Here is a 24908-nt window from a genome sequence, read left to right as displayed (position 1 = left end):
AAAAGTGGTGAGGATATGTCCCCATTGTAAAGGACACCTATGGCCACATCACAATTTGGAGGTTTTGGGGTTGAGCCTCTGAGAGCTTGGACTTCTCAAGTGAAGTCTGAAGAGCTCTGACAGAAATGACTTGACCTTGCGAGACTCAGTGGCTGTTTGACAGCTGCATGACAATTTTGAGGTTGAGGGTTCGATCCTCAGTTAGTTATGGAAATTGACACCCAGATGAAAGACTGAAGAACTGTCCTAACAATGACAGTGGTTGGCTCGGAGTTGATTACTGCCCAGCAGCATTGAGCTTGTGGTTTCGAGCCTCCATCAGCCTCCTTTTCAGACCTGGAAAATACTAAAATCAAATCCCATACTTTTCCATACTTGCGAAGGAACCCTGACTGGTCTACAGATGTATGCATGCATCAAAAAGTGATTTACTCAGGGTGCTCAGTCTGAAAATGCACAATCATAGAATGTGAATGGTGTACAAGCAGAACTCCTGATTACAGAATGGAAGGATCCTCCACAGTCTGGACGTGTTGAAGTGAAAGTGCTGCATGATCATTGATGCTGTCTTGAGGAAATAAAAGGAGAATGCCTAATGTAAAGCAGTGTCATTCCTCTCCTGGATAGATTTCACTTGGTTAAAAAAATATAACTGGGTACATTTTTGATATATTTTGATTGTTAACAAGCACAATAAACATGTTTCATTCCTGTAGCATCATTACCATAAACACATTCTTACAAAAGACACAGAGGCAGGGTGGCATTTCTGACTTTTATTAGATTATAATCCGCAGAGCTTAAAATATTAAATTGCTTTTAACTTAGTTAATAATTAAAATACATAAAAATGAGAGCCAGAACTGAAGAACCCTGCAAAAAAAAAGAAAAAAAAAAAGATTAAAATAAATAAAATAAAAAGGAGAATTATAAACCCAATCCTCCTCGATACAGAGGCTATGTCTGACGGAACCCGCTTGCGATTCTTTGTACAGTGAAGTCCAAGCAGACTGTGCATTTTCTATACACGTGTAATGATGCCATTAATGTTATTATTTATCAACTAATTTCCTCTTTGATGATTGAAAAAAAAGCCAAATTTAAAAGGGACACATAAAACAAAAGATTTAGTTTGTGTACTGATGTGCACTACTACTGATGATATTTCTTGGGACTTCAGCAACACAAACAGCAGAGCAGCACCACCACCCCTCCTCTCTCTCTCTGTGGGCCTGCAGACATTACCTCATGTCTTTGTCCTTCTCCTGTGCTGCTGGAGAGGAGGGTGGTGGTCTGTGGTGGTGGCGGGGGCTGCTGTTATGCTGAACCCCAGCAAACAGCTCTGATTTCTGGGGAAGAGGTGTCTGCGACCTCCCTAAAGCCAGACACGGGCACCAGTCTGTCATGGTTGCGCTTCTCCGATCAGATTAAATAATCTAATAATATACAATCTTTTCATCTTCTTCTCTTGTCTCCCCGTTTCTCTATGTCTTTACTGCCATCTAGCGGTCAGTTGTGGGACAGGGCGGTTAGGAAGGGATACACCAGCTGATTATGTGACTATAGTTATACAAGATCAACATCTGTAATATGGAGAACTGAGAGCAGTTTGGTGAAAAGGGAGAATGAGCGACAGAGTGAGAGGGAGGGAGAGAGACAGAATGAAAGAGAGAGTAACTTCTCTCTGGCAGCAGTGACATATTCTCTCAGGTCCTGAGTAGGAAGCGCTTTTAATCATCCCCCAGATAAACAACCCCAAACAGTGATTGGCTAGTATCGCCCCCTCAGGCAGTAACATGGCTCCCTACTGGCCAGCGTAGCGGCCGTGCACCTACAGGCCGCCTCCCACCTCTATTGGGGGGAGGGGAGGGAGGGGGGTGACGAGCCCGCAGGTTAATAGAGATGCCTGTTTCTCCACACATTAACAACACTGTACAATAGCATGTTGAAGCAAAGCAGAGCCCCCCGTCCTGTACTGTATGTTAGGTAGAGGACAGAGGGAGGCCAAGGGCAAACGGACACGCTGTCCCCCACTGAGAAAAAACAAAAAAATAAAAGAATAAAACAAAAATAAAAGTGAAATAAAACAAAAATTAAAATAAAACATACACATTTTTTGTTCCTAGTTTAAATTGCAGAGAAGATGGGAGGGAGGAACGCTCACGCCAATTCCTGCTGGCGTGACAAACCCCTCCCCGCCACCCCAACCCCCGAAAACCCTTCCCCCCCCTTCCTTTCCGGCTGGTTGGTCGGTGTTGTAGCGAAATATAAGGGTAGTGGAAGGTCTCTAAAGTCCTGCTGGCGCCAAACGCCTAGGAAGGAGGGGCCAGGCTGTCTTTCCTTCTCTCCTCTATCTTATCTTCTATCACCCCCAGGGCCACTTGCGTCGCCGCGACCCCTAGCTCATCTCTCCGTCACGTGGTTTTGTGAGGAGGGGGAGGGGGCCGAGGCTGGGGGGGTGGGGGAGGGGGCGGGGTCCGGCTGCGGCGGGGCGGGGGCGCAGAGGACTTCGGACAGGTCGTCCATGATACAGGTCTCCTTGGGGTCGACCAGGTTGAATTCCCTTACGAAAACGATGAAATGTGCATACAGAGTGTTCAAGTGGCCCTGCAGGTCCAGAGCCACCGTCTCTTTAAAGTGCGCCCAGTAGAGGTGAGCCAGCACGTGGAACAGGTACCGGCAGATCTTCTTTACCAAGGACTCAAACGAGTTGGGGAACTCTTTGCCTGAAGGGGAAAAGGAAACAAAACAAAAACCGCTTTAGAGACTTGTTTGTTTTAGCTGGGGCAGGAATAGCCATCAGGCAGACAAACTCCTAATGAATAAAAGTCAAACACTAGGCCTTCTTTAAACTATGTGTGTGTGTGTGTGTGTGTGTGTGTGTATATATATATATATATATATATATATATATAACCATAGTCATTGCTTTTCCTCACCCCGAAGGGTCCTTTGGGGGGTGACTAGGCACAACAGTAGCTTACTCTCTAATAGTGATAGATAGATACATAGATAGATAGTGATACAGTAAAAAAATGCTTGATTGTGACTTGGTTTGTAGTCAGAGTTGGCTTGATCTCAAATATATCAGTCATTGTCAGAACTTATGGAGCAATGTGTTTTCATGACACCCCAAGCTTTAGAAAGGAAGCCATTTGAAGGTACAAATGTGGGACTTCAATGTTGAAATTCTCTAAAATGATAGAGTGGAAATGCTTGATTTTGGGTTAGTATGCAGTCCAGTCAGGGGTGTCCTGAACTCACATCAGTCATTGTCAGGATTCTTTTGGCCATGGGCGCTTGGGGGGGGGGGGGGGTGAGGGTGGGTTGCAGGCTATAACCCTGCATACTTTTAGTGTTCAAGCATGCTGGTTTATGTCAGCAGTCAGCCCTCACACAACTTCCCCACAGGACTCTGAACTGTCCACTGTGTCCATGATCTCACCAATGCAAGCAGTAGGGGGCAGCAGCAGTACATTTTATTCTCACTTCATTCATCAAATACTCAAGAGGAGCCTAAAGCACCTCAGAGAGACGCACTGCAGGCCTGAACAGTGAACACAGAGGCACGCTCACCGTATTTCGTAGGGAAGATCTCCTCATCTGTGACCAGTTTCTGACAAAGACTCATGACGAAGTCGACGTATTGTGGAGCAGTGCACTTCATCTTCTTCCCCCTATCGTCATACCAGTAGTATATTCTACAAAGAAAGACAGAGGACATGTCCAATCCATTCTCATGTACACATCTCATAATAACATCACAGTATGCTCAAATACACCAGTCAGTGAGTGAGGAACCAGATATGTCACAACTGTCAATTTGGCTTCCTTTAAATCATCAATGTGAATCTTTTTCCAATAATGTCTGTGGTTGCGGTAGAGCAGCTCACACACCAACAGGAGCATTTCCTGGAACTCAAAATGGCCGATTCATTCACTTCAGCGATAAACCAACGACATACAGGTGTGCTATGAGACATCAGCAGCTCATATTTCCTCATTCGGGACAAACCCAATTTCCTGATGACCTGATCTACAGTCATTTTCTGAATGACTAGTGTCTGTATGAAGACGTGGGCCAGAGAGAGACATATGAGCCTCCAATCTGCCTCGTGTCCAATACCAACACCTTCTAATATAGACGTCATGTTTGCATATTTTCATTCCAGTGGGCTTAGTGAAGCCCCCCCTGCCCCGGACCATTCATTTCCTGATTAGGCTAAATTCCCCGCAGTCAGGGGAGTAACGCGACACTGATCCCCTGCTCCTTTCTTTGGCCGGTCAAACATTTCCGGAGGGGGCCTGACCCAGAGAGCTGAGCGATGTAACCCAAGGCTCTGGGCGGTGCGACGTGGAATCATAGTTAGCCAAAGGTCAAACAGCGGGTCAGCGACATAATGCTAGTCAAGCTAGCAGGCCAACAGACACCCCGGGGATAGATGTGCTAGCAGCGGGCGGCTGCTAGCTGGCTAGTGAAGCCTCCTGGGTGTGGGGAGCTGATGGTGTGACAGACTGAGCGATGCATGGGCGAGTGGGATAGACGGTGTTAGGAGTGTGGGTCTGGGAGGCAGACATTACAAATCCCGAGGAATGCCAAGCGTCCGCGTAACTGACCACGCAGGAGGGGACCTACTGACCACGTCTCTTACAATACACTTACTCACACAGGATGAGTCTGTGTCTGTATGTGTGGGAGAGACACACACTCACTAAAGTACAAGCTCCCCCCGTCTGTATGTGTGGGAGAGACACACACTCACTAAAGTACAAGCTCCTTGTCTGTATGTGTGGGAGAGACACACACTCACTAAAGTACAAGCTCCCCGTCTGTATGTGTGGGAGAGACACACACTCACTAAAGTACAAGCTCCCTCCGTCTGTATGTGTGGGAGAGACACACACTCACTAAAGTACAAGCTCCCCGTCTGTGTCTGTATGAGTGGGAGAGACACACACTCACTAAAGTACAAGCTCCCCGTCTGTGTCTGTATGAGTGGGAGAGACACACACTCACTAAAGTACAAGCTCCCCGTCTGTGTCTGTATGAGTGGGAGAGACACACACTCACTAAAGTACAAGCTCCCCGTCTGTGTCTGTATGAGTGGGAGAGACACACACTCACTAAAGTACAAGCTCCCCGTCTGTATGTGTGGGAGAGACATACACTCACTAAAGTACAAGCTCCTTGTCTGTATGTGTGGGAGAGACACACACTCACTAAAGTACAAGCTCCCCGTCTGTGTCTGTATGAGTGGGAGAGACACACACTCACTAAAGTACAAGCTCCCTGTCTGTGTCTGTATGAGTGGGAGAGACACACACTCACTAAAGTACAAGCTCCCCGTCTGTCGGCTCTTCTACACACAGAAACGCAGACATGAAGCTATGGCCAAATATGCTGCTAACGCTGAAGATACAGCGGATAAACGCTGCAAGCACATTATAGCACACATCCTGTTCTATCCCACAAACACACACACATACACACACACACACACACACAGACAGACAGACACACACACACTACCCACCCACCCAGACACACACACACACACACACACACACACACATACCCAGACACACACACACACACACACCCAGACAGACAGACAGACACACACACACACACACACACACACACACACACACACACACACACACAGACAGACACACACACAACCTCCCACCCACCCACCCAGACACACACCCAGACAGACAGACCCACACCCACACCCAACCCACCCACCCACCCACCCAGACACACACACACACACACACACACACACACACACACACACACACACACACACACACACACACACACACACACACACACACACACACACACACACACCCACCCACCCAGACAGACAGACAGACAGACACACACCCAGACCCACACACACACACCCAGACCCACACACACACCCAACCCACCCACACACACATAATGGGTCTAAATAACTAATGGTTCCGTTCCCTCATAGCTCATGGAAACATTTTCTTCCCAAAATAGTGCTGAGCTCTGCCCGGGCCCCGGGGCGAGGGCACTGCCACTGCTCTGACTGAGTCTCAGTCGGGAAGAGGGGCGCGCGGCAGAGTCCTGCACCGGGTCGGGGTTCCGCGGGGCCCCGCCGGGTACCCGCAAAAAAACGCGGGGGGCGGGTAAAAAATACACTTCTGTAAATTGGTGGGTCGGGCGGCGGGTAAAAATTAATAAATGCGGACGGGCGGCGGGTGGAACAACGACAACGTATGAGCCTTGTATGTTTTTCTGTTGCACTCAGATAGAGGCAGGGGGTGTGTCTGGCAGGCAGGGGGTGTGTCTGGCAGGGGGGGTGTCTGGCAGCTGGTCTGACTCGAACAGGAGAAAAGTTTCTGACGCACGTTTTCGCAGTTTGTTTACATAACCGGCATCGTTTCAAGTATGCGCATACTGTGCAATGTGTGACGCTATATGGACTGCACAAAACATTCAAAACTCAGCTGCGGTCAAGGTGATTGATTGGAGACAATACGAGTCGGACAGATAATATAGTAGGCTAACGTTAGCTTCCAGTCAAACATACACACTGGCTGTTTTCATAGCAACAGGCAAGAACATGTCATGGATGGATAGCGTGAAAGTGGAGAGGTCTCATCCCAACGTGGATTTACGTTCCTCCAACAGCAATCATAAAGGCAGTATGGATTATACCGGACATATTGGAAATAGCTGGTAAGTCACTTTGCTTGCTGTAACTGTCTGTGTGTCTGATAGCAGAGCTATCCAGCTGGTTAGTGAGCTAGCAGCTGCTAAAAGCTAATTAACGTACATCAGCTGACGAGTCTCGGCCAGAAAGACTGCTGTTCGCCTCGTGTGAAACGGTGGCAGTTTCGTTTGGTTCACTACAAAATGTTTGCACTGCAGATTAACGGTTATTATATATATGCGGTTCCGGGTCGGGGGGCGGGTCTCATGTCTGCGGGGCGGGGTGGGTTGCGGTACTGATTGATCATATGTGCGGGTTCGCGGAGCGGGGTCGGTACTGCACGTCGCGGGGCCGGGCGGAACCGGGTCTTGAAAATCAGACCCGCGCAGGACTCTGGCGCGCGGGTGCCAGATCCTGTACAGACAGGAAGGGCGGGGTACCGGGGGCATCCCATAGTAGACGGTACAGTACACTCTGCACAGACATTCCAGATGGTGGGCCCGCCCCTCGGAAACTCTGCCGGCCATGACAGTACGAGTGCTGGGTAGCTGAGCAGCGAGTCCTTCGAAAGATTACGCTTTTGAATATTCGGTCATTCCTATTAGACATTACTTCCATTAGTTCGACAGCCCACTAGACAGCTCATAGTACAAACGAAAACAGGTTTTTGTCACATCACCTCACATGCCGAAGCCCATTAGTTTGCCTGGTCCATTTCTCAGGGTGTGGGTTAGCAGCAGTAGCTTAAGGTGACAGGGTGTGGGGTTAGCAGCAGTAGCTTAGGGTGACAGTGGAAAAATACACTGACGACTAAGAGGTGACCTCGTGACATGTGGACCCGTGACATGCTTGTCTCCAACAGCACATCCATCAAAAACATGTCATTTCTCAACGGCTCTGTCATCGTTTACCAACGCTGTCATTGTCATATTTTCAGCCTGTGTGCGACTGTGTGCGCAGTGCATTGGTGCGAATGTTTGTGTGTGTGTGTGTGTGTGTGTAGAAGTGTGCAGTACACTGCAGTGTGTGTTGTGGTTTTGTAAAAAGTGTGGGTCATCTGGTTTTTCCAGCCTTTGAATACACACACAGGGGGAATGGGGCCTCTCTCCAAAGACAAGGGCTCACACATGAAGGAGGCGCCCCGCCCTGACAGGGTAAGCCCCGCCCTCACAGGGTAAGCCCCGCCCTGGCAGGGTCAACTAGTTGGATAAATACTTACAGTTAGCCTCCTCCCCTCTGTTAACATGGCATGAATAGAACTGGCTGTTATGACTGTCTTTAACAGCGTTTAACTGTGGCCCGGGGTCTGCCCTGCTTTACTCTGGGGGACAGACAGACACTGGCAATGAGCACCTTTGACGAGAACTGCAGCCTCCATTGTGAGGACACCTATAGCATTCCTCTACGAACATGCCAGGCAAGTCGAGATAAGAGTTTTTTAGGACCTTGTCAGGTGACTTCAGAGTGGTATGAGCCTACACGTCAGGTGACTTCAGAGTGGTATGAGCCTACACGTCAGGTGACTTCAGAGTGGTATGAGCCTACACGTCAGGTGACTTCAGAGTGGTATGAGCCTACACGTCCCGCCCCCGTGAGCCCCACTTGGCGCTGGAACAAAGCGGTTGGATCACAGCGCTTCATCTAGAAAGTGTGTGTTGTGAATGCAATGACATCCCCAGACTTAAGATGGCAGCACCGAGCACAGGCGAGGTACGAGATGTTACAGCGCGCCGCGGAAGATGAACGCTCCTCCGAGCATACTGTACATTCCAACATCGGACAAACGAAAGAGCGTACAACCCCCCCCCCCCCCCCCCCCCCTCCTGCTGACTGGGGAAGCATACCTTGATGAATTAACCAATGGGACGCTAGCTTTCTGATGAATAAACCAATGGGACTCCGCAGGTTGCTCGGCGATGAATAAACCAACAGTGGTGGAGATTACTTACGTGTTGCAGGCCGTCATGGCTTGACAGGTGTCCCCAGTGCAGAACTCTGAGATGGTGCTGTACTGCAGGTTGATAAGATTGAAGAACGTTGTCGCTGTGGACAGACGATGAGAACAGACAAACACAGGCTGTCAATCAGTGTGTGTGTGTGTATTATATGCTGCTACACTATTAACAGGAAATCAATCAACAATCAGAGCGGACACCATCAAAACGTCTCTGCCCTAGAGTGAATAACTGCCAGGATCTTTACAAAAGCACTCAAACTAAACTAGCGCCAGAACACAAAAGTAGGCTAGTAGTGTCACGCAACATTCTCCTATGGAGAGTGAGGACACGCCTAAGCTCCTGTATGCAGAACGCCATCTTTCATCTGGCCCTGTGATCGACGGGACGGTCACAGTCACATGCTCACTAATCCACCAAGTCACGCAGCACATCTTTCAACAGCGAGTGTGCAGGAGAAAAAGACAAAGATGGGAGGTGGCTGTGTGTGTGTGGAGCCCCGACAGGCTTTTTCAGTTCAACCACCTTGAAGGAAAACAGGTATTTCTGCCACGAGGGAAGCTCTGGCTCACTCTGTTGTGCTCCAAAACACTGTATGAAGCTTCCCTCAAGGGCAGCAAATACAGAGTTATATTATATATATAGGTTACGTTCCCTTTCAGAGTCAAATAGTATTGTGTTTTGTTTAATACGAGACATTTGAAATGTTCCGTTATGGTGAAGTTTCCTTTTGTTAGTCCTTATCCTTTAACTGTGAACAATACAACCATTTACTTGTTCAGACCCAAGGAGTTCGAGCTTGCGATAATTTATGATGCAAATTGCACAAAACAGATTTGTCCGTCACTTCACAGCAGTGTGAAGCAAAAAAAACATCCACTGTCGATAAGCGTTTGTTTGTGTTGAAAGGCAAAAACCCCAATTAGTGGTTGATACAAGTCGGTGCGAGCCAGCTTGCGCAACTTCAAATTTTACAGCGAAAAAATGCATTGGCAGGCGAAAACATGTCCCATCTGCTTTATATAACGCTGTTTTATCAGCTAAAAAAAGGAATGGTCCCATTCTCACTTCCCCCTACGAGAGGAGCACCTGGCTGGTTTGGAGACGTAACCAAAACAAACTGGAGGAGACAGACAAAATAAAGCACCTCACAAAACTTCACGCTGCTTGATCTGGAATATTCCTGCAGTTTGAGTTGACACAACGCCACAGAAGACGCTCACGATGACAACGACGGTGTTCAATAAGAAATAAAATACTATGTTGTGTAATAGAGCCTGACGTTGGTCGTAAAAGATTGTGTCAAAAAGAAGCAGTGTATGGCGTTATTGGAACGGTCTAAAGCCTGTGCCAGGCCTGGAACATGTTAAGGACTTGGCTCGACGCAGACTTGCAGCTCCAGTGCCGCTGGAACATATTCTCCAGATGACAAGTGCATACCGACTTGGAAAAACAATTCAAAATCCTTGGAGGAAAATTCTAATAAGTCAGAAAGAAAATATGGGTTTGGGCAGAAAGTTGCCTTGGGCGACAAGTTGCCAAACACAAGGCAACTAGTAGGCCTAAACTAGTAACGCAGTGACAGACTGACAGCCACATGTTTATGTATTGTAATGTTTATGTATTGTATAATATTCAAGCGTGCCATTATTCCTATTCAATCTAGTAATAATGTAATAGTCTTAATTTGAGTATAGAAGGTGATTCCCAATCGTGTGATGTTTTTGTCTCTCTGTTGTTTGTTGAGGACCGCAATGGAAATAAGCCAGTGCTTATTATAGCCAGGCTTTATTGTGTTTTTATCCTCGGTGATTGTCTGTCCCCTGTATCTTTGTTGACATTTCACCAAATAAAGTCAATCAATCAATCAATCAATCAATCACATATGACATGATGTGATAGCAAAGAGCCGGGTGACATGGACAAAATATATATATATTGCAATATGTTCAGATACCACTATTAGTATCAATATACTATCAATATTGTTCTGCAACAGACTGATACAGGGGACAAGGTTCTGAGGAGAGTTGTTGTAGTAGTAAACTTGTAAAAACATCTCAGAAAAGCATTTTGTGATGAGGGTCAACCTCTATGAGCATTCTATCCATTACAGCCCTTCACTGCCTCCACCGATGAGGTGATGTTTTCGCTGCAGTTTGTTTGTCTGTCTGTTTGTTAGCAGGATTACAGGAAAAACTACTGACCAATTTCCATGACACTTCCTGGACGTGTGTAGTAGCCTGGGCCAAGGAGGAAGACATTACATTTGGGAGCAGATCCACCAACAATCATGAACCTTGGCAGAAGTCTGTGCTCTCCCAGCGCCGTTCTACTTTGTCAGTGAAAATGTGAACATGTAAGATCATCAGCCAGCCCTAGTTACAGGTCGACTGAGTGACTCATTCAATGGTTCTTGTTGGCTCTAGTGGACCTCGTCCTCCTCCTCCTCTTTGTGTTATTCATCCAGCCTTTTTGACCTCCTACCCCACACCACTATGTCTTCTATCATTACTCCCACCACAATCACAGACAGTCACTCACTGTTGCTGGCTAGCCATTCGTTGAGGTCTATCTCTCTGGGCAGCACCACCAGCTCTTTGAGGTCGAAGTCCACCACGCGGATTTTGGTGAACTCCGTCTCCAGGTACTGCTTCTTCTCTTCAGCCGGAGGCTTCTTTCCATTTGGCTTCGTCTTCGACTTCCTGCGAGGCACAAGAGGAGAGGATCGGTTAGAGACAGATGCAAAAAGAAGCACTAGAGGACAGTCAAAGATCAACAAAGTGAGAGAGATTCCATTGGTAAATGGGAAATGTGTTGTTTTGATCTGAGACGGCATCTCTCAGCAGCTCTGCTAGCGTGAGCGCCGTCTTGAAAGGCCTACATGACGCCTGAACAAACATACAGCAGACAAACCTGATACTCAAGCCGTGCCAGTAGGCCTCATGTCAAGTGCTGAGCCGACACTAAACACAGAGGGCAAATCAAGACAAGTAAGTAGGTCGTGTAGAGCAGTTCCCCGTGATGAACAGGACTAGTGGTTTAGTAGCAGAGCGTATTCCCCGTGATGAACAGGACTAGTAGTTTAGTAGCAGAGCGTATTCACAGTGATGAACAGCAGAGCTTATTTGGTATGCATTAAATGCACTGTGAATGGAAAGAGCAGACAGCGTGATACGTAGAGACAGTAGCCCGACCTGGGATCCAGGGATCTACGAGAAGCTCTGGTGTGGATGTCATCTCTTAATAGACGCATTACAAAAGCCAGGAAGTCTTATAGCGCCAGTCCCTCACACGGCCACACACACACACACACACACACACACACACACACACACACACACACAGGTCAGTCCCTCACACGGCCACACACACACACAGGTCAGTCGAGGGGTCAGCGCGTCTCCCTGGCAGCGTAGCGGGGCGGCGTTGAGGCCTGTGCAGATACACAGAGCGGTCTGTTCCTGTACCTGACCTCCAACCCCTGACCCCTGACCCATCGTTAGGCTCAGAGCCACCACACAGACAGCCGTCCCCACAGCGCTGGACTTCCAGCGCTAGTTTTAGCACTGGGATGTCATATCACACTCTCCCTGCACTTCCAGGGCCATAACCTCCCCCCCCCCCACTACCCTCAGCCTGTATCAGCGGAGGCTGCTGCACCGGTCTGGGGTCAAAGGTTGAAAGGCTCAATACATGAGTGAGACAAATAAACAGAAGCCCAGTTGTCTGACACAGCAGGCTTTGTTCAATCAAACTAAATGCTGGATGATGCTATCTGCTCTCAGACGTTTTGGACGGACGGGCCGCGCGGACCATTTACAAGTGAATAGGTTGAACTTGAGCATCTAAATTCTGGGTAGCCCAGAATTTAAGAATAGCGCCGCCGGAGATGTTTGTTCAGTATCCTTTTCAAGGCTTTCCTCCTCCTGTGCTGGCTCAGACCCTCCTACCCTGGACCTTTTCTCTGACTCCCTCCACATCACTGGGCTCTCTCTTGGCTCTGCTCCTGTTGTTTGGGTTTGCTTGAGGACGGGGGGGGGGGAGTTACACTTGGCTCCCTGAATTTATTGTGCTTTTGTTGACCCTTATTTCCGCCTTCCTCCAACCCCCCCTCTCTATCTCCGCTTCTCATCCCTCCTCCGCTCGGCTCTCTCTCTCTCCACACACCCTCTGTCTAAACACAATGATCCAGCTCTGTGTTCTGTTTCCCCTTCCTGCCCGCTCACACTCCCAGATCCCCCATCCCAGAAGACGTCGGCGGCTCCAGTTCCAAACTGGATGAATGACGTGGGATCGTAAACAGCGGGAGCCAAAAGCACACTCCGTTTTCAGTCAGCTGAGAAGTTGACATTGGAGTTTACAGGAAAGAGACAATGACTGGCGGTTTGGATTTCAGAAGGAAAAGCGTATTACAGCCGGAGGAAATATAAGCGACACAGAGATGAGCAGAGATGGAGAAGAGGAGAGAAGAGAAGAGGCAGAGTGAGAGCAGAGGCAGAGAGAGGACTTAAGGGAGGAGGAGGTAGATTGACATGGCGGCACAGCTGATATCCATGGGAACTAATAAACACTTGCAAAACATGACAGGAGTGTGGAGCACGAGGGCCCCTTGGCCAGAGCACAATGTGGAGAAAAGTCTTGTGCAGTTTGATTCCCCTCGCCAGGAAGTGGCGCCCCCTGGCTTCCACCTCCGCAAACAAGGTGATGAACTCAGCCTGCAGCCCTTTACTTACTTTGACAATGTTGACATTTTTTCCCACAACGGGTCATCGCACAATTTTCAAGCAATTTGAGATGAATACTGAAAAAGTAGATCAGTGATTCTCAAAGTGGGGTCTGGGGACCAGCAGGGGTCCTTGAGAGGGTTCCAGGCAGTCCCCATAGCAAATTCATGAATTGTTAAACTTCAGTATTTAGCCTTGATTGACAAACAGACAAGGAACCTATAAAGAAGGAAAAGAAACCACTCACATCACAGCATTCAAATTTTGCAATCTGTGAAAACATTTTTTAATCAAAGGTGAAACAACACCAATGATGGTTTTATAGTGCAACTTTCCATGCCTGCCTGCCCCGTTCACATCAATAGAACTGTCCCCAAAGTCTAGCCTCAATGCAAAATGTGAACGCTGTGATGAGTGATGCATCTTCCTTCTAAATAGGTGACTAACTTGCACACAGGGAGGAAGCAAAGTGTTGCATTTCTGATCAACTAGATCATATATCATGCTATATCATATATCATGCTATTTCTGAAGGCTTTAAAGCATGAATGACAGATGAATAGATCTGGGGACGGGGCTATTAAAAAAAAACAAGAAGAAGATCCGGGGCTATTCATAAAACGCCCATGATCCCTACAACAAACGTTACTGCTCATGTTCTCATTTGCACCTATCCAGGTATTACTGTAGGCCTCTCAGTACCTGATCTGTGTTTTCTTCCTCTCAGTACCTGAGCTGTGTTTTCTTCCTCTCAGTACCTGAGCTGTGTTTTCTTCCTCTCAGTACCTGAGCTGTGTTTTCTTCCTCTCAGTACCTGAGCTGTGTTTTCTTCCTCTCAGTACCTGAGCTGTGTTTTCTTCCTCTCAGTACCTGAGCTGTGTTTTCTTCCTCTCAGTACCTGAGCTGTGTTTTCTTCCTCTCAGTACCTGAGCTGTGTTTTCTTCCTCTCAGTACCTGATCTGTGTTTTCTTCCTCTCAGTACCTGAGCTGTGTTTTCTTCCTCTCAGTACCTGAGCTGTGTTTTCTTCCTCTCAGTACCTGAGCTGTGTTTTCTTCCTCTCAGTACCTGAGCTGTGTTTTCTTCCTCTCAGTACCTGAGCTGTGTTTTCTTCCTCTCAGTACCTGAGCTGTGTTTTCTTCCTCTCAGTACCTGAGCTGTGTTTTCTTCCTCTCAGTACCTGATCTGTATTTTCTTCCTCTCAGTACCTGATCTGTGTTTTCTTCCTCTCAGTACCTGAGCTGTGTTTTCTTCCTCTCAGTACCTGAGCTGTGTTTTCTTCCTCTCAGTACCTGAGCTGTGTTTTCTTCCTCTCAGTACCTGAGCTGTGTTTTCTTCCTCTCAGTACCTGAGCTGTGTTTTCTTCCTCTCAGTACCTGAGCTGTGTTTTCTTCCTCTCAGTACCTGAGCTGTGTTTTCTTCCTCTCAGTACCTGAGCTGTGTTTTCTTCCTCTCAGTACCTGATATGTGTTCTCTTCCTCTCAGTACCTGAGCTGTTTTCTTCCTCTCAGTACCTGATATGTGTTCTCTTCCTCTCAGTACCTGAGCTGTGTTTTCTTCCTCTCAGTACCTGATCTGTGTTCTCTTCCTCTCAGTACCTGAGCTGTGTTTTCTTCCTCTCAGTACCTGAGCTGTGTTCTCTTCCTCTCAGTACCTGAGCTGTTTTCTTCCTCTCAGTACCTGTGTTTTCTTCCTCTCAGTACCTGAGCTGTGTTTTCTTCCTCTCAGTACCTGAGCTGTGTTTTCTTCCTCTCAGTACCTGAGCTGTATTTTCTTCCTCTCAGTACCTGAGCTGTGTTTTCTTCCTCTCAGTACCTGAGCTGTATTTTCTTCCTCTCAGTACCTGAGCTGTATTTTCTTCCTCTCAGTACCTGAGCTGTGTTTTCTTCCTCTCAGTACCTGAGCTGTGTTTTGGCCTCATTTAAAACCAAGGAGGACACCACAGATTACACAGCTGGCTAATTATTAATGACTGTCTACTTTCTGTTTCTCCTCTCTTTCTCCTGTCTGAGTCAGCTCTCTCTCTCTCTCTCTCTCTCTCTCTGTTGTTGCTGTACCCAATAACCTCTCTTTCATCAGGCCTGGAAGCCTGTCTCTCCCTGCCTCTCTCCTCCTTGTGGCCACAGGCTCACCTGTCCAAATAGTCTATTGTGGAGGAGGTCACCATCCCTGCCCTCTCTTCTCATCTCCCTCATTCTCTGACCTCTACTCACATTTTAACCACTGACCCTTTCTTTAATCAACTTGTCTCTCCAACTCTTGTCTTATCTTTATGTTTTATTTCTCCTTATCTTTGTCTGCTTCCTCCCTCCTCCCCTCCTCCCCCTCTTGTCTGGCCCATAAGGAGCAGAGCAGAGACACATTCATGTGGTGTGTGTGGTTAGGTGCTGTGAGCTCCACGTTCTGTCATGTGAAAGAGCTTACCGGGGGAAAAAGATACCCGCTTTACTGTGTGAGCCCCTCACAAAACCAAGTTTCAAGTCGGGTCTTTTCCCCAACCCCTTTCCTTCTGAAAACATTCTGTTTCACTGAGCTATTTCCTGCCCGCTCTCCCTCCGTCATTTCGCCATTTTCCATAAAAAAAACGCCTCCTCCTCTTCTCGCGAACATTTGTGTGGTGGGGGTCGGGGTGGGCGGTGAGGGCGGGGGTGACATTTTGGAGTCATTAGTTTATTTTAGGATAAAGAAAACTTCCTCTACGCTAGCGCTCCTCCCCTCATACGTACATAGTGTGTCTTCACTACGCACACATGCGCTCACTCACACACACAGCTTTGTCTGTTCTTGGTAAAGTTCTCCCAGGCAAGAGTCTTTGCCATAAAAGGCAGCAGACGCCTGCTTCTCCACACCAGGGCAGGCCAGAAGGCAGCAGTGGAGTGGAGGGGACTGGGGAGAAGTGAGGCCAGGGCCGGGCACATGTCTCTGGGCCGGGGAACGCTGGGCAACAGCCTGCCTGGCATCTGTGGTACGGCTCACAATCCACGGACCTGCTGAAGCCCAGTGGAATGACATGGGGGGGGGGGGACCCATGAGAAAATCACATGTCTTTTGAACTTGTGAACAAAGCTCACAATTTCACATGTAGTTTAGGGTAGAAGGGCTCACACGTCACACCTAGCACTGCTGTATGTTATACATTGAAAAGAAAAAAGGTAGAGAGAGAGGGGCAGGAAGACAGACTTACTGGGTTGTATCTGCACTAAAAACAATAGGGCACTGGGCAGTAAGGTTATATAGTCGGGTGACATTGAGGTCAGTGTAGTGAGCTGAGTGACTGAGCCGACAGCTGTTAGACCCTGTCTGTCTGTCTGTCTGTCCTGCTGTCTCTCTTTTACCCCTTTCACTTTCTGCAGCTAGGATGCCCCCCCCCCCCCCCCAAAGAAAAATCACTACCTCTCACCGACAGCCCACTCCTTCACAAACTTTGTCACACACATGCACACACACACACACACACACACACACACACACACACACACAGACACTGACACACACACACACGCACTGACACACACACACACACACACACACACACACACACACAGACACTGACACACACACAGACCTCCGACTGTAAACCCCTCTCTCTTTTCATGGCCTAACCAGCTGGTCACAACAGCTGCATCACAAGGCTGATACCAGCGGAGAGCTCGGGAAGAGCAGGAGACCAGGAGAAGCCAGCGCGCCGCAGTCTGGTCTGAGAGTGTGCTTGTGCTGCAGGCACGTGTGTGTGTGTGTGTGTGTGCCCTGCAAGTGTGTCTGAGTGTGCACACAACACACACACGCACCACAATCTTCAGCTGTGTGCGTAAGGCAGATCTTTTGGCAGCACTCTTACACTCGTGTGTTTATGGCTGGTCGGGTGCTGCTGGATGTTAGCTTAACAACGTGCCTGCAGAACGCTGAACACACAGGCGCTCTGAAATAACCCTTCTGTAAGGAGACGCAGCCCTCTGGCAGTCAGGTACCACAAGCCTGTCTCAGTCATTACCAGAACCTGCTTCCAATTAATAGAGGAATCACTTGGGACCACATTACAGAACTATATGCTCGGGAATTAGCTTAAGTGCTCACGTTAAAATGATACAATTTGCTACTAAAGAGCAACCCCCCCCCCCCCCCGCACACACACACACACACACACACACACACACACACACACACACACACACACACACACACACACACACACACACACATCAATGGTTCAAAGCAGGAAAAGTTCAGACGATGCGGAGTGAGTGCTGAAGGTGCGGTCGGTCACCTCAACACCAAAACATGCACTGATCCAATCAGCACTGACGCACATGATGCCATGACTTGAAATAGAAAACAGGGGCCCCACTTTTTGTTTTGATTGGTGTGTTATGCGACGTGAATGTTGAATGTGTTTAATGCAACTAGATTGTCAGTGCCTTTCTAACCAAACCCATGTAACCACTTTCCCCGTAAGCCTGCCCACTCCTGCCAAGCCCAATATTGCACAACTGTTGCTTAAAGTGGCCCGCTGGATTGTGAGGGGAATCTAACTATTGGCATATGGATGCACTTAATGTGATGTGCAGGGTGAGCGGCGCTAGCATCCAGCCAGCAGCACTATTAAACAAGATGATGAACAAGATGTCTGCCACTGCCATCTTCTCCTACAGTGGAAGAATCCAGAAGGTTGCTTCTTATATTGATCTGAGATCAGTTTCCTTTGTGCAATGATACAAAGAATGACTTGGGGAGGGCATCGTGATCCCATATCTGCAGCTAAAGCCACTCGCACTCCAGGGTAGAGGTCAACCGGTACTTGATGCTTTTATCCAAAGCGACTTGCAACAGCACATTCCATCTCAGAGAGAAATCAAACACTAACTGTCTTTACCTCCAAACACAACCTGAGAAGTCGGAGATGGAATCAATCAAATCTTGGGAAGTCGATTCCTCTTTTGTGAACTTTGTTCCTGGGCTTCATAAAGATAAAATAACTTCATCAATAAAACATGATATCACTCCAATCTATATTGATAAGATTACTAGACTTTAGAGAGAGAGAGAGAGAGAGAGAGAGAGAGACAGAGAGAGACAGAGAGAGAGAGAGAGAGAGAGAGAGAGAGAGAGAGAGAGAGAGAGAGAGAGAGAGAGAGAGCTCTACCATTTTGTAAAGAGAGCAGCATCAGTCAGGAAGATTGGTTTGCTCCAAGCCAGGCCTCCTGATCTATTTCTGGATTCAAATTGAACAGACGCTCAATGGCTCTTTTCCCCGAAAAACCACAGACAGAGCAGAGCAGAGCAGAGCAGTCTGAGCCAAGGCAAGCTAAACCACGGCGGCCATTACGGGGCTAAAAAGAGCCAAAGTTAAGGATGGACCAGACCAGAGGTTTAAGCCTTGCAATGCCGAGGAGGTCTACAGAAGAGCCTTCTTGTCTCACTAACTTGTACCTGATTTTGACGTTCCTTTTGGAAAAGAGAGTCCATCCACAAAAACTCCCAAAACATTTCACAACAAGTTCTGGGCCGGGGGGAACAGGAGAAAAGGCACAGCTGCCACCACCTAATCAACAGCACTGTAAATCAGTAAATGAGAATTGCAGCCAGAGTGCAGGCACACACAGGCACGCACACACACACACACAGGCACGCACACACACACACACACAGGCAGGCGCGCGCACACACACACACACACACACACACACACACACACAGCGCTCTGATTCAACTACTACTGATGCCAAACCAGTAGAGCTCTCGCTACCTTCTCTCCCTCCTGTCCTCCTGTGCTAAAGCCATTCAGAAGCTCTGGGGGTGTGGAGGACATGAGGACCCCCCGCTGACACCGTTAACGCAGCCTCATCAACATCACAACGCACATGTGTGACAGGAGGGACGGGGGGGGTTTGGGCTGAGATGAGATTAGCCTGAGCTGCTGCTTAAGCACTTGACAAATGTATCCTGGGTTTGCTCCCTTGAACAAGGCTAGTTTAAATATTGATTGATTGGACATGATTGACGTGAATGATATGACTTGAATGAGAGTTCTCCACACCCCATGATCAAACCAATCAGTCTATCTCAACGAAACTAAACTATTTTAAACTAATCCAGCAATGGTTAATGGGACACTTCACTAAAAAACAATGCTGATTTATTTTGCACATGATTTCACACATATCCAAAAACTGTAAACAGTTTTGCAGACATTAATTTAGTTTGACAGTTATTGAGCATTGACTTGACTTAAGTGTGGACCAGTGATGTCATCACAATGATTCAGTGCCTTCTGATGACATCACTGGTCCACACATAAGTCAAGTCAACTCTCAATAACTGTCAAACTAAGTGAATGTCTGCAAAATTGTTGACAGTTTTCAGATATGTGTGAGATCATGTGCAAGATAAATCAGCGTTGTTGTTTTGTGGTGAAGTTTCCATTTAAATATTATATTTTGAAAAAAACAACCAAGATGACATAAGGCCATGCATTCTCTCTCAGGGGAATTATCCACCAACTCTCATAAGTATCTTTGCCATGCTACTGTTCATACCTGCTTCCAACCCAAGGGCATTCAACCATTCATTTTGAGGAGGAAAGGGGGGTAATGCTGTAAACCAGTCCAGCCTCCTCTGTTAAAACTACAACTATGCATCCTCGTTAACTTTGATTAAGTCGCTCTTTTGTTTAGCTCTTTCCTCAGACTCAAATTTCTGGAAACTCCCCAATGCCACCACCTCCCCCCCCCCCCCCCACACACCACACACACACACACACGTGATAAAAGGTAAATACATTAAAAGTGTTGGCTTCTAACAAACCAGCTGATTACCACCAGTGTGGTTTTGGTATTTCTGAGGAAAGGCAATTAAGTTCCCTGTAAAACAGAGGCGTGCAGCACAACTTGTCTCTACCTGTTCAAGCTCTTACACCAGACATGCACACTGACTGACTGTACAATAATGCTTTTAGCTGTGTCCATTATGTTCAGCCTACACTCTGTTAGAGATCCTAAGATGGTGGATTTTCTTCACATACTATCACTGTTCACATCTCAGGAGACAATGGCTTGCAAGGCATTTGCCCCGAGGCACCTGTCCACAGGCTTGAAAGGTAAGAGGAAACTTCCACAAAAGGTATTAGCAGGAGAGTCTTCTCCCCTAAAGGAACACACTCATCATGACTGCATGTCTCCTCTACATGACGCAAAGAGGGAAAATACACACATGTAAACTGGGTTGTCTCACCCGCAACGGGCTGTGTCGCGGCTCGACGTTCTTCTTGAATTGCATTGATTCTTCATGGGATTAATTCTGACGGGGGTTCTGTTGGCGGCCCTTTCTTTGACGCATAAACACGCTCAACAGTGCTATTTAGGTCATGCATTCTTTAAGTCTTATGTCTGCGTCGTCATGTGCGGTTTGGACATGGCCTGGATACATAGCCTTTTTATTCATAGGCAAGCAGATGCATGTCCTTTCAATTCTGACGCCATAATTATTAGTCTATTTCTCCTCATTTTAAGTTGAATGTGTGGTTATGAAAAATCCCAGATTTATTTTTCTGTTAGAGGTAGAAACACAAAATTGGCTGTGGAAACTGTCAAGACATGTGGCTACACATGACAAAATATATTTTTTTATTTCACATATTTATCATGCCTTAATTGGTAGACAAATTTGAATTTCTTAAAAAAAACGCACACAAAAAAATTCATTTGACTTCCATTCATTTGATTTAAGAAAAAACTTGTGATGTGGCCATAGACTGTATATGATGTGGCCTCTACTGGCCGATTTGGGGACAAAAAAAATCAATGGATTTGTGCTTAGCTCAGCTAGTAGCCTAAAAAAACTGTATCCGACCAACCTTGAGGCACAAAGTGCATCTAACCAAAAATGATTAATGTTAAAACAGCTGATTCCTGTGATTTCAAATAAGTGTCTGTTTAGATTGTCTAAGTTCAAACGGAACCGATCTTAAATTATTCATCACACTAGATGAGGAGGCAGTGTATCACGTTGCCTCTCGTCTTTACTGGGCAGAGAGCTGTGAGACTGACGCTGTCCTACACGGTGTCACTGCCTGCTGGATTACCGTGACCCCGGAAACCCAAAAGGTCCCAAAGCGCTAATAATTGCTGCTGAGAAGAGACATCAATCCCCCCTTTCATGCTAAGTTTTCGAGACACGACAAAAAAATGACATTTATAACGAAAATATGTTGACGACAGTTTTAGAAAATACAGACGAGAGCGCAGCCTTGTGTCCCTAATCACTATTAGGGCATCACAGGCGTTTATAACATAGTAGTAATTTAATACGATGTCGGGGGTCAGACACACAGTCAGGCTGTTCACTGCGGAGAGAGAGAGAGAGAGAGATAGAGAGAGCATAGCGTGTGATATGAAGACACGTTTCAGCCTCTTGATTCGGACAGTGCGCTCCCTCGGTCTGCGGACACTCCGTGAATAAAACAAAGCATTTGTCACATTTAACGGGCTCGAGGTGGATGCCCTCGAGTATTTTGACGATTTAAAACAGACATTGAGTTTACCTTAGAACTTTGCCGACTGCTTGAAGCACCATTTTGCAACTTAGTCCGTTTTTTGAGTTTCTTTGCGAGTGCATGTCCTTTTTATCTCCAGAGTGAGAGCAGTAGTCTCCGACCATAGTTTAAAACATGTAGATTTGATGCTGGGATCTCTCTCGTTCCCACACTGTCCAGAATGAAGGCTACCTGTGTGAATTCACCTCGGGATTAGATCTATCTGAAACTCTGACTGGCTGCATAGGAATAATAAAAAAAAACTTTGTGGAGACTTTCATGAGCGCCCTCCCCTTTCTCGACTTTCGCCCAATCAGCGGAGGGGAGAGTCATCGAGGGTGCTGACGTCAAAGTCTGCCCATGTGGACGTGGTTCATGCGTTTCCTTGAGGTGTAGTAGTTACAATGTAGCAACAGGTGGTCGGCTAGTAACTGACAACTACAATGAATGCAATAAACAATTCGCTACATTAGCCTACATATTGATCCATTTGAAATACAATGGCCGCTTTTCCATAATGGAAAAAAAAGATAATTCGGTAAATATGCCAAACAGAGCCAATAAAACTATTATTGCACAATAATTTGATATCAAATTATAAACCAATATCAATATCGCTAATCAGTGATGTAGTGGTAAATAAAAAGGTGTGTAAATAGAAGTAGTATCCACAAACAAACTAAAAGCAATTACATTTTCAGGAAAGCAGTAATTTCTGGGGTTTTCCCATCCCTTATTTGTTCTAATATAATGCTAGTACGCATGACCTATACTATGACACACATCTATATTATAGAGGATGTACATGAGGCTAAAAAGGTGTGTACACTAAGAATAGATTCAGTGCACTCACCCTCTTGCTAACCCCTGCTGTTTGTACACAAGCTACAATTAAAAGTGTGCGTGCCTCAAATTAAGCTGTGTGGGGCCTGGTGCCAGGTTCAGCAGAGCTGTGCACAGTGTGCATGCTGGGACTCCGGGGCGGCATTCCTCTTGTTGTTGCTGAACTTCACCTGGAGTCAAACTACGACAAGCTGGCAGCAGGCGGGCATGTTCAAACTTGACTTTGTGAAGAAAGCGCAGGTGAGGGAATCAGACAAAGAGAGACACAACGAGGCTGATTCATATGGATATCTCAAGGTTTCGGTGAAATATCACTCTTTGGACCAAATTCTCAAGGATTCACAAAGAGAAAACTGAGAATTGTTGGGACAGGTTAACTCTGACATTATGGACATGCTAACATACTCGAATAAGACGCGTCTTCAAATTAAGAATGCAGTAAACAGCTCAGTGAGCCACAAACACTTAAGTGTAAAATGGGAGGGGAGGAAATGAGCAGTGAACATGGGAATCATGGGAAAATGACAACTACTATTCTCTCACTCTGCTCCCCCTCTAATTATCGGCCCTCACCAAGCCTCCTCTCTCATTCTCTCTCTCTTCCATTCCTCTCTTCACACTTTTCTCCTCCCACTCTCCCTTTGTTTTTACTCGCCTCTCTCCTCCTCTGTCTCCCCTTTTCTTCATCATGTCTCTCTCTCTCTCTCGCTCCTCAGGCAGAACCTGTGGGGCCGCAGTGCAGCTGCAGATTGAGAAATACCAGCCGGCTGCTGTAGCATGGACACACACAAAGACACACTAATCTGGGATCTCTGGAACCCTGCACACTTTGAGAGCACGTGTGTGTGCAGTGTGTGTGTGTGTGCAGTGTGTGTGTGTGTGTGTACGCAAGATATTGAAAGAGCGAGATAAAAGAGATAGTGAGGCTGTAGCGTATGCAGAAATGCCAGTGGAGCATGCCTGGTCTGGACTACTGGACCTTGTGAGATGCTACTGCTTGATTGTGTCAACGAACCCCTATTTCTTCATGTGACTCTCTATCTGAAAGTATCAAAGGGACAGAGAGGCCGATATGGGGCTTCTCATCACAGTCAATCTGCAGCAGCCTCATCCTGCATGGCTCTGACTCTCTTCCTGGCTACCACACTTTAGGGGCGCAGGCCTCTCGGTCCGGCCCCAGCCGAGAGCACACTCACAGGGGAGAGGGTGAGGAAGGCTGGCTGGGTGGGTGGAGCTGGGTGCTCCGGAGGTCCTGTGAGTGGCTGCTGTGGTGGTGGTGGTGGAGGTGGAGAGAGAGACCAGAACAGGGCACAGACTTTTCGCCTGCAGCTAAATATAGTATCAGCCTGAATGGCCCATAAAGAATACAGAGACCAGGGGGAGGGGGTGTCTGGTGTGAGTGTGTATGAGTGTGTGTGCATGGGTATGCACAAATGAGTGAATGAGCGAGTGAATCAGTGACTGAGCAAGCGGGTGACAGACAGACAGTACTGCAGAGGGAACTGTACAGGGCGGGGAGGGGAAGGGGGGGTTAAGGGTGACCAGTCCTAAATGGCGCAGAGCCCGCACCGCTTGAAGTGACCATTCAAGTGAAAGCGGACGCTGTAATGGAAATCCATGCACAGAGGACTTTCCATCCATTTGTTTCTAACTATTAGATGGCTGCGGTCCCCTAAAATAGAAGACAGCCATTCAGGATCATTGGGGCATGGCCTGGCCGGATCACTGGGGCATAGCATGGCCGGGGGCGTGGCCTCTGGGGCATGGCCTGGCCAGGGGCGGGGCCTCTGGGGCATGGCCTGGCCGGGGGCGGGGCCTCTGGGGCATGGCCTGGCCGGGGGCGTGGCCTCTGCACCGAGCGAGGCCAGACAAAGACCTATAATGACATGAATGGGCCTTCAAAGTCAGAGCAGGTGGCTAATAAGTTAGAGGTCAGATTTGGCAGCAGGTTTCAGACACACCTTCTTAAACATCACATTGAAGGACTTTTCAGGCCCAATTCCCTCAAATTAAAGCACCCGACACGGCAGAGTTTGAGACCCGGATCAAAGTTCATTGCTGTTAACTTACAACAACACTGACACTTTTTATAATGAGAACTAGCAGGCTTTAGAGAAGCTCACAGACAACAATCAAAGAGAGAGGCTTGAATGTGTGAACACT

At 47.4% G+C, this 24908-nt stretch overlaps 1 protein-coding gene across 3 annotated transcripts in view; it reads right to left on the bottom strand.

The window, feature by feature from the left end:
- Positions 1 to 815: 815 nt before the first annotated feature.
- Positions 816 to 24908, bottom strand: part of mob2a (MOB kinase activator 2a) — a 107050-nt gene continuing 82957 nt past the window's right edge. For 2 of the 3 annotated variants that reach the window (XM_083654546.1, XM_083654545.1), the window contains exons 2-5: positions 11195 to 11355; positions 8645 to 8738; positions 3577 to 3701; positions 816 to 2726 (exon numbers count right to left, since the gene is read on the bottom strand). In XM_083654546.1, coding sequence (XP_083510672.1) covers positions 2404 to 2726; positions 3577 to 3701; positions 8645 to 8738; positions 11195 to 11355 — 703 coding nt within the window. In that variant the 3' untranslated portion in view covers positions 816 to 2403. Of the gene's footprint in view, positions 2727 to 3576; positions 3702 to 8644; positions 8739 to 11194; positions 11356 to 21911; positions 22114 to 24908 lie in introns of those variants that run through there. The other variant, XM_083654544.1, reaches the window with a different exon arrangement.

Source organism: Poromitra crassiceps, assembly GCF_964638095.1.
Source record: "Poromitra crassiceps genome assembly, chromosome: 18".
Taxonomy (NCBI): Eukaryota; Metazoa; Chordata; class Actinopteri; order Beryciformes; family Melamphaidae; genus Poromitra; species Poromitra crassiceps.
Note: the sequence above shows the minus strand (reverse complement) of the source record. Positions and strands in the feature narration are given on the sequence as shown.